The 17,307-nt window shown below is 45.4% G+C and overlaps 1 protein-coding gene across 6 annotated transcripts in view; it reads left to right on the plus strand.

Annotated features, from left to right (window-relative positions):
• utrn (utrophin) overlaps nucleotides 1-17,307 on the plus strand; it is a 181,854-nt gene that overhangs the window by 107,736 nt on the left and 56,811 nt on the right. For 5 of the 6 annotated variants that reach the window (XM_036549529.1, XM_036549532.1, XM_036549531.1 and 2 more), the window contains 2 exons: nucleotides 12,316-12,488; nucleotides 13,901-14,057. In XM_036549529.1, coding sequence (XP_036405422.1) covers nucleotides 12,316-12,488; nucleotides 13,901-14,057 — 330 coding nt within the window. Of the gene's footprint in view, nucleotides 1-7,125; nucleotides 8,003-12,315; nucleotides 12,489-13,900; nucleotides 14,058-17,307 lie in introns of those variants that run through there. The other variant, XM_036549535.1, reaches the window with a different exon arrangement.

Genomic DNA, 17,307 nt, shown 5'->3' on the forward strand with positions numbered 1-17,307 from the left:
TCAGTGGGTTTCAATCACGTTAAAGAAATGGCGTTATGACAATCTAAACAATGCTATGATGCGTGTGTACTTGGTTTGCTGTATGACGGACGATTCTAGTGAACTTTAAGGGTCCCAGACTTTGGGTTTGTCAGGCTCACACCTTCCTCCTCCTCCTCCTCCTCCTAATCTTTCTCCATACACCTTGGCTCAGTCCGGCAGGCTCTAATCAGCCTGTCCCTGTGTCTTCCTCTGTGTCCAACTGGATCCACCTGCTGCATGCTCTTGCCATACTCCTCCTGTTCCCCTCTGTCCATCAAAGTGTCCGGTCTGTTAATCTGGTGTGGCACAGCAGATGCACATGGAGACTGCCAGTTCTTCGCTGGATCCGCTCCTTGTCCCCTCAGAGTGTCTGGGCCTCCTCCAGCCTCTTCCTGCTCCCTTTCCCTCCAATCCCTTTCTCTATCCATTTCCATCTGTCTATCAGTCTTTCCCCTTTCTCTTTTTTGCCTCTTCCTATTTCCATCCTTCTAACCAGTCTTCATCCTTTGCTTTCCACCAGCTCTTCCCCCCCCTTCCTTTTTTTTCCACCTCCATCACTTCCTCCAGTCTTCATCCATCCCTTTGTTGGAGACTCTCTCACCCCTGTTCTTCCCCAGCAAAAGGCTGTATTCACGCTGTCTCCTTTTACCTCACTTGACATTTTGTTCAAATGTCCAGCAGCAGTGCAGCCTCAGCCGGTCTAGCTCTACCCCAAAGCTATGGCTGTTTTTTAATTTCCTTTCAAAGTGACCGTCTCATCAACCTGCTGTGATACACCTGCTCTATTCTGTGTGCTCTACACTCGAGCTTTAGTCTTGTGTTTCTGTCCCATGTTGCCAGACAGCCCGTTCCAATTTAGCTTAGGGTGCTTCCTTTTTCCTCTAAAGCCGTGGCCGTTCAAATCTTTTTCCAAAAAACTAGTCTGTTCCAATGATACGTGCTTTGTGTGCTGCATACTCTCTTGTGTGTTACTGTACTGTACTGTGCGGCTCATTAGTTTACCTGTTGTACAGGTAACCGATCATATGTCAGAGCTGTAGCAGAGCGATCGCATGCTGCAGCCTCTCTCCCTCTGTCGTACACGTCTTCTCCGATCTGTCATTATGAGTGATGCCATGTGCTCAGGGCTGACCATTATCTCCACCATCTGGCTGCCGGTCTTTAACACGACCCATGTGCTCTTCAAGTACATGGGAGAGGTGCAAAATGAGAATAAATGAAAAACTACCCAAACATTGATGTACAGCTCCCAAAATGAATGATTTTATTGAAAGTGTGATTTATTGATGTTCAGCTCAGCCATACACACGCACACACACACACACACCCACACACACTCACTCATTCTCTGACTCACTAACTCACTCATACTTTTTTGCATCGAAATTTTGTCTGCACTCTGGCAGAAATATATCCGGAACTCAATAATCTTAATCACTCTGGTCATAAATATAGCCAAATATAGAAACATATTAGCTTTTAGTTAAATAACCCATAAAGCATTATTCTGTAACCTGTATGGCATGATGATTTCTACCCATGCATTAATTACATTGATTATAATATACCAGGAGAATTTCAGGAAATCGAAAGGATGCTTGTCAGAGTCAGTCGCTTTTTATTCATGTTTTATTCATGAACCCTCTGCTCTGTTACTGGACTCCTGAAGCCTTTTGACCCAATAACAGGGCTTGTGATGCGTACAGGACCTGACAAATTGTGCTATACCAGCGCATCCCTTCAGAGTCTTAGACTACGCAAACCTCAGATTGAAAGTTCCCCATGTTACCTTTGAACGGTTTCCAGTAAATGGTTTGTATTAAAGAGGGAAATGAATACTCTTTGTGGTTGGAAGGAGACCACACCGGGAAGTCTGACTTCCTCCCCCGCTGTCAGTTCAGTGCATGGAAATGAGAAGCTCCTGTAGGCTTAGCTCCTTACAGATTCAGGGATATTTCCTGTCCTGTTGGCTTTTTGAGGTAGATTGATTTCCAATCCCCAGCAGGTGAGTCTGAAAAGACCTGAGAAGAGAGCAAAGTTGGAAACTCCTAGAAGCTGCTGTTGAGAACTAGCAACACACAAGCATGCACAGAATATGCACACACACAGAGACGCCAACAGAGACAAATGGTGGAGAGTAATGGAAGCATCTGCTGAGGCCAGGGGGAATGTACGCATGTAAGCACACACACACACACACACACACAGATGTGGGGCCAGAAGATTTAATCACCTTTTAGCCATGGCACTATCACTCCAACAGGACGTTATGCTGTGGTGATAACAGCGCGGCCACGCCCACAGGAAGTGCCCCCGTGCGGGGAGGGGTTGCAGATTCGGAATGCTTGAACCTGATGGAGCTGAGATAGCATGTCCTCAAAGGCCTTATTCCCTGTGGAATGTAATCAGCCTGAACAGGGCAGGAGTGCATACTGCACAAATTTACTAAAAGGGATCCATGAAACATTCATTACGCTCTCCCTCTCCTCCAAGCTCATTCGATTTGATTCATTTATAAGGCGAATGTGTACCTTGTTATTTGCGGAAGATCATTTTTATCATTTGATTACTTAATCCCAACTCATACTGGCAACGCAGCCAACCCAATCACATGTTTATCGAGAGCACGAGCATATGAAACTTGGCAGACACGGCGTTTGCGCTGCTTTGCGGGGGAAGTTTGATGAAAGAGCTGATCAAGAAAGCGAGGAAACCTTATTGTCTATTAAGACGCAGCTGTGCAGCAGTGAGTGCGTTCAGATGTTCTTTCGGACAGATGCGCCGGCGCGGTTGCGGGAGTCTGTTCATCCGATTGGGAGAACAGAGGTGCGTGCGTTCGTTTTCACTCCGCGGGAGCTCAGATCACTGGAGGCTTCTCCTCCACAGTCACGATCTCGCACGCACTGCCATTGATGCGGAAGTCGGATAATGAAAATTTAAGTGGGTGCATGGGCACTGCAATCCTGAAAAAGATGTTCAAGGACTCGCCCAGTTCTGAAGACGTTTCACTTAGTTCTGAGAGCGGACGTGTTTTACCTTGTTAATACAAAGTGGTAGAAATTCAAACTGGGGGCTGTGTTTGTTAGCAGTCCCTTTCTTCCTTGTGTGGTATTGGATTAAGCCTTTAGGTGCCTGTGCTTTCACCAGGAGAACACAGCCATGCTGTCTGCCTTTTGTCAGTCTCACACTCTGTGTATTCCTTTGAAGAGCAGCTATGTCTGCAACATGTTTTAGTTGAATTAAATTCTAACACCCCCCCCCCCCCCCCCCCCCCCGCTTTTCTCAGTGACCTTTCACTGGAGACTGTGGCATTGTGGGATATGGACCAGACATTTCCGCCGAGAGCTTGTTAATGCTGCTTTCGCTTTTACACCTCTTTCATTTGATCTGAATTTTTTTGTGTTACTTTTTCACCATCCTGTCATCGCGACGTGGTGGACAACAAAGTAGAACAGCGTTCCTTGGAGAATGGTCTGTCTCTCGATGTGCCTTCAGTTTTGTCAACAGGTAGAGAGAGCTCTGAAGCTGCAAATTATTTCCTCCAGGTTCGCATAATCACTCCTGAATGAGAGAAGGTCGACTGAGGTGTTAGGTTTTTTTTTTGCTGACTAACAATGTCCCTGCTAAGCCTTGGAGAAATAGTAGATGGCACTTTCATATGAGGCTATACCACAGATAGACAGACGGACACGCGCACACACACACACACACACACACACACACACACACACACACACACACACACACACACACACTTCCTGGATCCATTAGCCCTCATTATTCTTTGTGTTGTGACAAAGAAGGTATGGGAAGGTCATGTGAATGCTGTCCCAGCACTCAGTCCTCTGGTGCAGTTCCCATAGTTCATTGTTTTCATCTTTTTCCTTGATCTGCAGCTGATGAGACATTCCATGCTGTATGGACACATTCTTTCTGTCAACAGTAAGCATGTCTACTTTTGAATCCAAACAGCACACGATTAAAAGAAGCTACAGATGTACAATGCTAAAGTTTAGTGTTTTTATTGGTAAAAACTACGCTTCTGAACAAAATCACTTTAGTATGTTCCATTTAGAATTATTGCTTTATCGTGGGACACCTCTGACACTGTAGCATTGATCTCTGAGTGCAGCTTTCTTGGGCAGACAGCCTCTTAAAAGGTGCACCTCCAAACCTTTCCAGAAGTTATGGTGGATTGCCAAAGCATTTTACTGCCTGTCAGGCGAGCCAGCCAAGCATGTGGAGAGATACATCAGCCGGAATGGATCTGTTCTTGCTAATTTCGCTAATGTGTTCATGGAAAAAAGGCAAAGGGCTCTGAGCACAATGGAGACGCAAATGGCCTGTGCACAGTGCACCAACTGTTCGGCCCGGGCGCCATGTTGTCACACCTGCTTTTAATCAGTTTGTCAGTAAACAGTATGCCTGTCATTTTGATCTGTAGTCAGGAGTCATTTATCACTGTGGAATACACACGGGCCGTTTCTGACAAGTGTACTGGCACTGTGCTGCTGATTGCAGCAAAGGCTGTTTGGGTTTTTTGGAGAAATGGAAGTGGTGTGTTTAGGTATTGATATGTATTTGAGCACTAACAGGAAGAGGGTGGAGCTTCCCCAGATGAGAATCAGAACCTTGAGAATCACTGCAGCGCTGCCATTCGACAGACTTCGACTTCTCCTGGTTTCTGTGTAATTTCAGTTATTTTTCTCAGGCTTGTCGAAACATCTTAACAAAGCAATCTCATTAAAATGCAGTCACCCAAAAGGCTATTTTAAAGCAGGAAAGAACAATATTATCTGGGCTAGAAAAAATGGAGAAAATGAAGAGGGTAAATTTGGCAAACGCTTCTTGTAATTCTGTTCATTTTCCCGTATCCTTGGAATGGCTGACCCAGAGGAGTTCTGTTTGAGGATCAAAGAAAAGCTCTCATTTCTGCTCTCTTTTTTGGATGTTGATAACATGTGGAGCCTGATTGAATATTGATAAGTGAATAAAGTATGCATAAAATAAGTCTTTTGTTATATTTACTGCCTGCCGTCATTTGAACAGAACAATCACAGGTGTGGCATTGGAACCATAATCAATTCACCTCCTGCACATTTGGTTCTGTTGGTTTTGTAAACAAAATGGTTTGAATTGACCATTTAAATGCACCATTTTCTCCCCCTTAAGATTCTTCTTGTCTGTTAAAAGTATCAGATGTAATAAGTATATGACAAGTAATGCATGTAATTTGAATTTGAATTTGCATTGTGATGTTTGGCGTGTCTGTGCTTTTTGTTGTCTGTGACAGTTTGTTACTTGGTGTCAGTCATATAATAAGCATTTCTGGATTTTTTTTAAACAGTTTTCATGTTCTTATTTTTTTGTGTTATTTTACTGTCACTTATTTATTGAAAAGCAAGATTTCTTTGTAGTTTATTTCCATCATACATACTGAGGTGCTGAAGTGAGACTCCTTTTACTGATTTGTGCCGCTTGTTAGGCTCGCTTTTCAAGCTAACATCAATAAGCCAGAGGAGTCACCCGTGGTCCTTCTGTTCTGTGGGAGGTGCTCTTGTGAACCCCTGCTCCCCAACGCTGACACCGCTGCTTCCTTTGAGATAGGTGTGCCGCAGCCAGCTCCCTCCCAGGCCCCCATGAGGTGGCGGGAAAGCGTGTCAGATCGGCGGGTTCAGACACTTGTCCTCTGTCTCGCCTCCGTAGCACAGGTGTTTGGCTAAGCCGCCGGCAGAGCCTCCCCTCTGAGCGCTCCCATTTGCTGAGCGTGAGGGGATCACAGGCGGCCATTGAAGTGCGGCTCCTCCAGCACTCGGATCCAGAGGGGAGAATTACAGGCAGATGTGCGCTGCTCGTTTGAGTCCAGCTCTACGCTCAGCCTCTCTCTGCCCCTCTCCCCCGAGCTCGAGGCCAAATGGCAGCCTATTCTTACCTCCCTATAATGACAATAATCCTCTTAGCCGCAGAAATGCGACGGAACTTTTACCTCGTGTTCTCTTTGTGCCGGTGGGGAACTCCTTTGGCACAAGGCAGTTTCAGTCAGTCGAGCTCTCCTGTGCTCTCAGAAGCACCAGAGGGTATGCCTGCTTTTGATTTGGTCCTTACGTTATGCAAGGCATCAAACAGGAAATCTATTTTCCATATTGTAAGCATCGTCATTTTCTGCTGTTTAACCGTTTCCCTATTTCACTCATACCGAAATACTACATGGACTACTACTGTTGTTGATCTGAATAATGGTGCCTCATTTCCAAAGATTTATCTAAAGAGTATTTTTCTGTGAATTTTTCCAAACTCTGTGTATGTAATGAATTCATCTTAGGCGCATGCATATTGTTTTTCTGAAAACCATTGAAGGAAACTGCACATGCAGTTATTGTAATTAGGTAAAGTAGTTCAAAGTAGCTTTCTTTGAATATCCTTCTTTGTATTATTTTCTTCCAGCAGCAGTCAGGTCTCATAACATGCCTCCATTAGAATTCAGAACACATGTTAGCCCTTCTGTTATTCACTACGTATGGACAACCAAAAAAAGTAGAGCGAATGTTATGAATTTCAATGGAAACCTATACATTTAACCCTCCCCCCACGTCGCTGTCAGAAGTTGGAATGAAACATAGCTGAAAATAACGTCTGGAGCTTGAAGCATGTTCATACCATTTAGAATCAGAGGCGTGTGAATCAGAGGGTGATAAAAGACTTGCCAAAATGGATGGCCGTGGATATGCTTATAGAGAGTTGTTATGGGGGGATTCTACTTGTAACCACCAAAAATGAGGGATTGCTCCATTCTGTCAGCATAAATCTGATGAAAGCCTTTCAGCGTGGAAACGCTCTTGCTTTGCGTTAGCCTCCATGTGAGACCCACATGTTTTTGCCCTCGCTGGTCCTTGGGTCCGACAGGTACTGAGTGTCTTGGTAAAAGAGGAGCACGGCCCTTTCACACTTTTCCTCTCTGGTTTTTTTTCTCCCTCCCGTCACCTCTGGGCAGACTGAAGTGGTGCCAAGAGAGGCCTCAGGAAGTGGGAGTGTGCTGGGTTAGCGAGCAGGGCTAGAGGAGGGGAGAGAGAGGACGCTGTATTAAAATAATAAACAGCTGCTGGAAGCGGGAGGGAACTCAGAACTTTCCGCGGCGACCAGAGACGGCAGTGTCCTCCGGCAGGGACTCCGGGCGGCGAGGAGAACCGGAGATGAGGGGCAGGCCGAGCGGGCCGGAGGAGCAGCAGCAGCGGGCGATACCCGGGCGGAGCTGAGAGGAGCCAGCGTATGTTCGTCCACGTGCCCGCGGCGGGCCGAGGAGAAAGGGACATTCTTTCCCGGGATCATTGTGGAGTGATTACTCTGTCATGCGAGCTGAAGTCTTGCTCCTTCTCGTGTTCACGTGAGCAGTAATTTGTGTTTCATTACCCTCCCTTTTTGTTCTGGTGTTTTTTTTCCCCCTGTTGGACCCGTCCTGTGGCAGAGAACTGAGTGGATGGGGACCATGTGCTTTTTTGTTTTTTCTTTCTCTCTCCCCCCTCGCCCTATCACCCAGACAGAGGCCTTTTTAGAACTGTAATTGAGCACAAACGCCACTGCACCGTCCCAGGAGTAAACATTCTGCAAGGCATGGCGACTGCAGGTCATTAAAGGGGTGAAGAGGAGGAAACTAGTGCCTGCTGAAAAGCACGAAGAGGAAGAACTCTCCCCCATTCACCCCTAGGTCATGGAACCTGGCGAGTCTCCACATCACCTCTGCGTTTTTTGCTAAATGGAGATGATGATGTTGCTATGTGGCCAGGCAAGGCGAAAACACAAGTGCTGTGCTATTGGAAGATGTGTACTGTGGACATTGCTGTTCTGGGGGACTATAAGCTGGACCATGCATGGCTACGAGCAAAGGAATCTCTAACTGAAAGATGTAGTCTGTAGAGGAGCCCGCAACCCGACAATGATTGGCTTGAACTTCAGCTTGCAGGAGTTGCTCAGGAAACTCGAACAGGTATAGTTTGGGATGAAGAGGGAATGTCCATTTGATGCCAGACCGACCCACAAGACGCTTCCAGTACAGTTGCTCTGTCACTGAACAGCGACTGGACTGTGGGCAGGGCCTCAGATCAGGTTACAGCTCCTAGAAGGCGCGGTAAAGTTGCTGCAGTCTGTGATCGTTAGAAACAAACAGAAACCGGCTCGTCCTCTTGTCAGAGCTGTGCATAAAAAAAATCCTCTCAGGCAGTTCACTCTCTCCTACCTTTTTTAGGTATCTTCAGTAAAAATGAGAGCAATCTAAATTTAACATTTGGGTTATTAAAGATAAGAAGCAATTATTTTTACGTAATAAAGGCAATTCATTCTTTATTGCTTTTTAAATGTGTTACATAGCCTTGAGCATTGGGAGAGTGGTTGTCGTAAGTCCATTACCGCCTGTAAAGTCGTAATTCCCAAGGCTTGCTGAGATCTTAAAGTAGAATCTCATCCGAAACACTGTGGTTATCCCTCCTACAATACGGATACCAAGGTAATCCAGACTGTTTCAGCCTCTCCCTTCAGCTCATTCCTTGAGGCAGTTATGTGTGTATTTTTTGTCAACCTACACAAAGAATAACAGGCTTGGTATGAGGTAGAAGCGGTCTTTTTGTAATGAAAATAATGACTGTGTGGTTGGCCAGCTGGCAGCAGTGGGGCCCCCTTTTTTAGTGCAGGCCTGTCAGGAGTTCCAGTTTTATAGTTCTAGCACCTTTCGCACTTGATTGTCTCTCCTACCTCTCCCCCCAGCAGGGCTGTCCAGCTGTTAGCCGTAACACAGCTCTGGAGGTCTCGCTACCCCTGTCAATTTGGGTAATGAGGCCAGCGTGCGCCCCGCGGTCGGGGCGTCCCGACACTCTCTAATGTAAATGTTTACAGGCTGAGATTAGCATCAGGTGAGGAGGGTGAAACGCCATGTATAGGTTCTCTGTGTTGCAATGCGAAGACCCAGGATTGGACTGACCCTCAGGGTCACTAATCCAGTCAGCCTTCGTCTTGGGAAGAAAGGAAGTGTTCTGTCGTGCGCTCAGAATGCATGCTTTGTGCTGGTCTCATTCATATGCTGTGTAGACACATGCGTTTACACACACACACACACACACACACACACACACACACGCACATGCATGCATGCATATTCAGGCTCACATGTACGCACACTCTCACGTACACACATTCAGAAACTCAATATGTATGTACGTGCCTGTGTATATAAATGTATGCATAGAGAGAAATGAATAGATAGATATCTGTCTACTGTTGATGGCATATAAATGAGATCAGCAAAAAGCATTTTTTTCTGAGCTCAAGATGGAGCATTATTTCCTGCATTTATATGGTTCTTTATTCAGTTTAGTAAATAAAAATGAATCGGTGGAGTAGCATAGTACAGTGCAGTCTGTGAGAACGAGTACACCAAATGCACGGCTCTTGTTAACACCGCATGATAAGCACTTCACAGCAGTACATCTGTCAACTGAACACTCTTTTGGGGTTTGATCATTTCCTCATGACAAATCCGGGTACCTTTCAATAGTCATGTCAAACCACTGCCGTGACAAGCAATGCTCGGCTAATCTGCAGTGTGTGCGTGTATTGGTATGTGCGCATGTATCTGTATGTTTTTTGACATAGTACACATCATTTTGTGTACTAGCTGTGTGTAGTATGTTAGTTTATGTGCAGGGGTTTGTCAGTGAGCATGTCATCCAGACTTTTCTCTGGAAACCTAAGGGGGTCTGAATGGCATTGTGTCTGTGTGTATGCCTCTCTGTCTCTGTACAGGATGTAGCATAACTAGGGAGACCTTCTGCTCTTAGGTATCTTCTCTGGGGGCCAGTTTATATTCCTAAGTACTACACTTGTCAGGTCATAACTGTATGTGAGGATGCAACCATGTACACGTTAGCTTAAAACGACCAAAACTGGCGAGCTGGTGTGATTTACGATATTTGGTACTGAGTGTATTTCCTGTATGAAAAGAAAATGTTTCTGCACCTGAGTTATAATTAGGCATAGTTGTTACAAGATGCAAATACTTGCATTAATACTAATTGTGTGTACATGTTATCCTATTTTGGCACAACTGAGCAACATTGTCTTGCTTTGTGGTATAGAGGCTTTCTTGTAAGAACCAGTTTAATTTACCCCCTTCTACACAAATACGTGGGTGCTGGACAGGCAGCTTTGAATTCATTTCTCAGAAGCATGAAGGGATCTGTGACTGACCCTGATTAAACAGCAGCACTGAACTGTGGACTATTGCTTTGTTCCTCTGAGCACCTACAGAAATAGGTTTTAGCTTCAGGAACCCTCGGAGTATCAAACTGCGGGGAGCCTGGCGATTTCGTCTCATTGATTGCTCTGCATTTGATGGTCAGAAAGCTCCTCTGATTGTTCATTTGTTCCATATGGAGCATGAGTGTGCTGACGTGTAGTAATTTAGTGGGATGCCTTGACTGCATTCCTTTAAATTTAGAGAGATGTGCAGTAAGTGTTTTAGGGGTAAATCAGCAGTGCTGGAGCCTTATTCAATGAGTAAATTGGTTGAAAGACATGAAACAGAAATATTCTTGGGAGATATGATTTTTCAATTGTTTTGGAGCTGATCGAAAATACACAGAAATGTTTTAACCATAGTGTCAATATTGTCTTCCACAAACAGATCCTCTTCCCAGTGTTTCAATCCCCCTTCTCATATATATATATACACATATATGCACAAGATATACTTTCATTAAATGATTTACTATTCATCCACTGTTTTCAAGGACAGCAAAAAATGAATGAAAAAATCAGTTAGATTAAACACTAATGTTCTGTAAGTTGAAGTATTGAAAATCCTGAAAAAGTGCACATTTGCACAGAAATAAAACTCAATAAATAAATCATAGACCTAAGTGGACAGGGAGAGGTCATCTGCTTCTGCTGAAAGAACATTATGCTTGTGTTCATCCAGCTTAAAAAATGAATGTAACCTCAAGGGAAAACGGCCCGCTCTCAAGTTTCGCCACTTGTACCTTTCATAGCGCTGCCACCAAAAGAAGCTCAGTGTCTGAACAGTCACGCGCTAAAACAATAGTGTGTACGTACACATGGCGGCTTTTACGAGCATGACCCCGGGGTGGGGCTCTTCCTGTGGCCGTGGGTTGGAGGAGGAAAGAGGAGTGCTTTGTGAGGGTTCTGGACGAGGCGGGGCTCGTTGGCGCAGCACTGGCCATAGCGTGGACCTCGTGCTAGTTCAGATAGCCTAACAGCAGCTGCCGCTTTGAACTCCTCTGTGTGATACTGGCTGGCTCGCCTGCAGAAGCACCTCCAGCCAGCCTGTCTCAGGCTCGTCCCCTTGTCCCCGGCTTTGGGAGGGAAACAGAAAGCGAGCGAGAGGCCGGGCGTCACACACTGCAGCCGACATTGCGTCTGTGCAGACCCTGTTTATCAGCCAGCTCCATGCGCGCATCCGCCTCAGCTTCGAGCTCTGTGCCCGTGTCAGGAGGGTTTTTTTCAAAGCTGTTTGATCCTGTTTGCTGTTTCAATTAACAGAGGTAAACTGCGTGCTTCTTACCCCCGCCCCCCAATCACACTCGAAGCTGAAGGTTTGATCAAAGCCTGGTTCAATAATGTGTAGAACACGGAAGCAACACAACTTCAGAGGCCTGACTGCTCGGCGCTCCCTGTTTTTTTTTTTTCTGCTTTTGAAGTTTTGCGCGGGGTGATTATTCTGATTGTTTTAAATAGGCCTTAGCAATCAGTGTGACGTGCAGCTTGTGTTTGTTGTGTGTTTGTATTCTCCCTGATTAAGAAACGCCCTGCGCTCGGGACGCAGACGACGATCACAGATTGCCTGCAATTTGAAGCTATAAATAGCTTGCCTGACGGGAGAGTCTCTTAGCGTCAGTCACCCCGTCAGGCATCCTGCGCCGGCGAGACCCCGTTTAATAATGTAGCCTGTTTCACGCGCATCTGCTGACGGCACCTCTGGGACCTGCCAGCGATCCACGCTTCAAACGTTCAAACCGCTCTAAGCCGTGGGGTGGAGGTCCCTCAGTGAACGCCACACCAGTGCGCCGTCAGGGCAAGAATGGTGGTGGAAAGTTGCTATGCAATACCTCAGTGTCCCAAAGTGCCGGAGAAAGTCTCACCACTTTGTTTTCAAAGCCGCTTAAGCTTTCCAACCCAAGTATCCCACCTCCTCCCTCCCCCCTCCTACCCCCAGGAGCTTTGCTGATACAGGTATCTCCCATCATGCATTGCTCTCACATGCCCCCAATATCTCGCCCTCCCTCCCTGCAGGATATCCAGGCAGAGATCGACGCCCACAATGACATCTTCAAGAGCGTGGACGGCAACAGGTCGAAGATGGTCAAGGCGCTGGGCAGTTCGGAGGAGGCCATGTTCCTCCAGCAGCGGCTGGACGACATGAACCAGCGCTGGAGTGAGCTGAAGGCCAAATCCGCCAACATCAGGTCCGTACGCACGCTGCACCTCCAGAGTTCACATGGGAGGTCAGCCCAGCCTGCTCTCTCACAAGGCATAATGAGCCCCACATAAAGAGGCACAGGAATCCAATTAAATTCATAGAGAGGAGTTTACTTTCTGTCCTTATTTCACTCAGGCTCTCATTATAAGTGTCGCTGAGCACTTAAAGGCTAGACTGGTGAGAATGTTAAGGGCACATATTTGATTTTTAAAAAGGTATGTGTCATATAATGTATGCTTTCTTCTTAGTCCATTTGTTATATAATCGGAATGTATGCATTCTTCCCACTCCCATGAACGTCATATTCATAAAGTGTAGATTATTATTATTGAACATAATATGGTACAGTACATGTGTGAAATGACACATTGTACAAACGCAGTAACCTGGATTTTTGTTAAATGGCACAGTCTGTTTTTTAGAGAGAGACTGTAAATTCCTTATTTTCATTCTGTATTTTGCCATGCATGACTTTTTTTGGCCATAATTCATTTAAGTTCATTTTCAATTGATCAGACATGTTCAGCTCTTGAGAGGTCAGGCAAGGTATGAAGGAAAGGGGACTACATCCCCTATAATCCTCTGGGACATGGACAAGATGAGCCTTGCCCACTGCTGCATAGACACAGATTAGCATAACAATCTAATATGAACACAATGGCTGCATAGTGCCAAGGACCCAGCAGAACCCAGAGCGCATGTATCCCCTTTTAGACATAGGAATATAAAGTAAACATCTAGCTGTAGTTAATTGCATTACAGTGCATCGTAATTTAGGAGTCATTAAACCTTAATTGTTATACACGTACGATTAGAGTGCAGTCACTGTGCTACATTTTTAGGCATTTGCTGTCTCGATCCTATTGTTCTGATGTAATTAGCATAACTAGGGGCTGTCAAAACAAGCTTTGAAAATATCAATCTCCCTCTCTTTCAAAGAGAGTACTTTTACTTTGCAATGTAATGCGTTTTCCTATCATGTCCAATTACCTCCTTTACTCAAATTTTAAACACATGATGAATTTCGTGCTAGTGAATTAATATGGCGGCTTGTTTTTCGATCGGTTACCATAGTCAGCAGCACCTTGTGTAAACCGGTTCTTTTCGTTTCCCTCCTCTGAGCTGAAGACATTCCTCTGCTGTTGAAGTTGTGTACTGTGAAGTGTAGCATAATGATTAAGGAGCAGGACTTGTAACTGAAAGGTTGCCGGTTCGGTTCCCCGCTGGGGCGCTGCTGTACCCTTGGGCAAGGTACTTAACCCAGAGTTGCCTCAGTAAATATCCACTTGTATAAATGCATAACTTTAAAAAAAAAAAAAAAAACTAAATGAGGTAAGTACATCAGTAATGTTAGAATGTAATGCACTGATGTGGGCGTGGCACCTGTGTTTTTCCCAGAGCGCACCTGGAGGCCAGTGCGGAGAAGTGGAGCCGCCTGCTGGCCCTGCTGGAGGAGCTGTGGAGGTGGCTGAGTCTGAAAGAGGAGGAGCTCAACAAGCAGATGCCCATCGGAGGGGATGTACCCACACTGCTGCAGCAGCACGACCACTGCATGGTCAGTCTGCCTCAGCCTGCGTCTGTCCTGTTCTTTTTTATTACTCTCCACAGCACTGTACATTTAGTGTCCTTTTTAGCTGGGTCTGCTCTGATCTGGTATACAACTGCATCATGTGTTGTGACCACAGCAGCTGTGGTTTGTTTGGGCTTCCTACACAACAATTTTGAGGAAATTTTGTTTTGGCTTGGAATGTTACTTGATCTGCGTTCACCTAAGTCTGCAGAAGAACAGCTTTTTTAAATTAAGATTGATAAGTGACTGCTCTCTAGATATCAGCTGTAATTGAACTGTTTTAGCTGTATTCTGGTCATTGAGTCAGGTGTGGAAACATGCTGTAGCTTGTAGTGAAGTGTATGGTACAGTGAAAAGGTGAAACACGTCTGCAGCATGAGGAGCTGTTCTCAGAGAGTGTGGCTCCATGTCGGCATGCAGCCAAGCACTGCGTCGTAGCGATCCAAGTGCTGCATCCTCGTTACTCCTGCCTGTTAGCACAGACTCTCTGGGTCCTTATACAACCTGACACCTCTCTGCTGAGGCAAAAACGTCTGATCGCAGCCCAGTGTGTGTATCCACGGTCACCTCCCACTGTATTGCGAAATGGGGCAGATGGATGGAGGTGCAGGTCTTGTGAGAAGCGTCTGCCTTTTGAATGAAGCATGAGAATTGCACTCGGTGCTGTCCTGCTGGTGATGGTGGCACTGAATTCATGAATCTCATTCTCAGTCTCCGGGGACTTTGTAAAGTCTTAGACAAACAGTTCTCATAGATTAGAAAAAATGGCTTACCCCAGCTCTTTTAGATGGCTTCTGTGTTGTGGATATGAGGAAATATGGTCTTAACTATAATCTCCTCATCAGCCTGTCTACATCTGTGATGATGTTTATGCAATTAATTCCATACTTCTGTACCAAATGAACAAAGTTATGCTTGTATTTAGATAAAACATGGATACTATTACCAGGGGTAGGTTTCAGCATTAAGAATACCACACTTGTTTGGTTGTATGAATTATGCTTGGAATAATATTTTAACTATGTGTTTGAGTCCCCCCCCAGTCAACGTTTTTCTCCATTTTTGAGCAGTGCAGCTCCCTCTCACTCCTTCTGCTAGTACTTATGTTGATGAACTGCAGAAAACTTCATTCGAGGCAGTCTAAGGCAAAGCAGTTCGAGGTGTTTTGCTATATGTTAAATCTTTCCAGCAGCCAATCAGCTTATTCTGTCTGAGTTTAACATGAGCGAAGTCGCTGCTGCTAGATTGTGTTTAGTTGTGTAATGGAGGGTAAGGGAGATGGGCAGGAGCAGTCATTGGATTGTGCAGAATCGTTTTTAGAGCTCTACTTCTTCGTGATCTCTGCCGCTCTGTCCAGAGAGAAGGCGGCTTTCATCCGCACCTCCGAGCTTTCAATTTCTCCCCGGTCTCGTCCTTTTCTTTATATCTCTCGCGTTGTGAATAATGAAAAGCAGAGGATCAGCTTTCATTTCCACCCAGGTGCGCGCTCCTAATAGATTGTCTTTGCACCCCCGGCAAGGAAGGCTCTCGCATTGCGAAAAAAGCGCCGGTCTTTTGAACGCGTCACGGCTGATTACGGGGCCGGCGCACCTGGACATCGGGGATGATGAGAAACTCTGTCTGTTGCGCGGCGGAGGGAGCCGGGCGCCGCGAGACGTAGGAAAAACGGCTTTTTAACAGAGTCCCTGACAGGACCGGAGGGGGAGAGGTGTGAGGGAGTGTTTGCCCGAATTTTGTGGAGGCACTGTGTGCTTTCAGCTCATATTAAAGTCTCGCATGTAAATATTGATATCGGCAGGGCTCCTACAAGGAAGGCTGCTTGGTGAATTTCCACAGTAATGCATTGCTTCTTTGGCTATTAGGGTAAGCAGAAACATCAGCTGGGCATGCCTCATAACTGTCTGTCTTATGTAGATTTGTTGTTAATTTTTTGAAACGTTTGATTCCTCCCTCTCTGGGCATGCTGGACTCTATGGAAATGGAAGAGGGGTGCCAAGACAAGCATCCTGCCCACCCAGTCCTCATTTAGAGTGTGTTCCTATGCCTTGAGCTGTCATTTCTTTCCTTGTTCACTTGTTTAAAAGTTCAGTTATTGTATTTTATGGAACATACATGAGCATCACGCAAATAGTTCCGTGAATTTAGTGTAAGTCTGTGTTATATAAGAGGACAAGCACGCTTACTCACAAAGAGAGAGATAGAGCTGGCCAACGTGGGTTTTAGACAGCACTAACCATCTGGCCCTCTGCCAAGGCACATAATCACTGTTGGGGGTTTGTTTTCAAATGAGCCAATCAGATCCCTCACCTTTCTGACTCGCCCTGTCCCCCGTGGCAGGCGTGGCTCCGGAATGTTAGGGAGCTAATCAAAGAAAACATGGCCGTGGGAGAGGGCTGAGGGAGCTGCAGTGTGTACACAGGCTGGGGTCCGTCCTGAGTGAGGCTGTGGCTCTGTGTGTGAGGAGGCCCACTCTGACTGCCATAGGGAGCAGGCAACCAGAGCACCGGCAAGACACAAAGTTGCACCCCTCTTTAGAGCAACATCTATAAAAGCTCTTACTTGTCCGCAAGACAAATTAGGGCCCCAAGAGCAGCTCACTCTGAGAAATCATAATAATTTATAATAACATACAGTACTGTGTGTGTGTTTGTGTGTGTGTGGGGTGCATGGAATTATTTTGTTTAATAAAATAGTGAAATAGGCTTTTAAATGAAAATCTGAGAAAATATTTCATTTTTTGGTTGAAATGTGTTCATTTCAACTAACAATTGAAAAACAGGGACAGAAATAAGATCGCTGCATATGATGGGAAGGGTTTAAAATGCTCTTTGGCACAGTATTGATTTTGTCTGTGTTTTTCTCCTTATTTCTGCATAATAGGTTGTATTAATCACACATTTAATTATCTAGTAAAAAGCAGCTTTAGAGTCTGTATGATTAAACTCATCAATCAACTTTATTAAATTAATAGCATTCGGAGAATGCCTGTAGCCCACAGTAAATTCGCCCAATATTATCTCTCTCCTACAGTAGGTGTTTATCATTTTGAACAATAAGGATGCACTATACTGCACACCCCGGTATTGACTAATTCGTAAATTGCAGGCAGTTAATAATTAAAATTATCAGGGTAGCAGGTACACACGTGAACAGTGTCAGGCAATGTTAGCTTTACATACATTAGCATGCTCTTGTTCCGCCTGCGGAGCGGCAGATATTCGGTGTTGTTAGAATA

Source organism: Megalops cyprinoides, chromosome 17 (assembly GCF_013368585.1).
Source record: "Megalops cyprinoides isolate fMegCyp1 chromosome 17, fMegCyp1.pri, whole genome shotgun sequence".
NCBI classification, from domain to species: Eukaryota; Metazoa; Chordata; class Actinopteri; order Elopiformes; family Megalopidae; genus Megalops; species Megalops cyprinoides.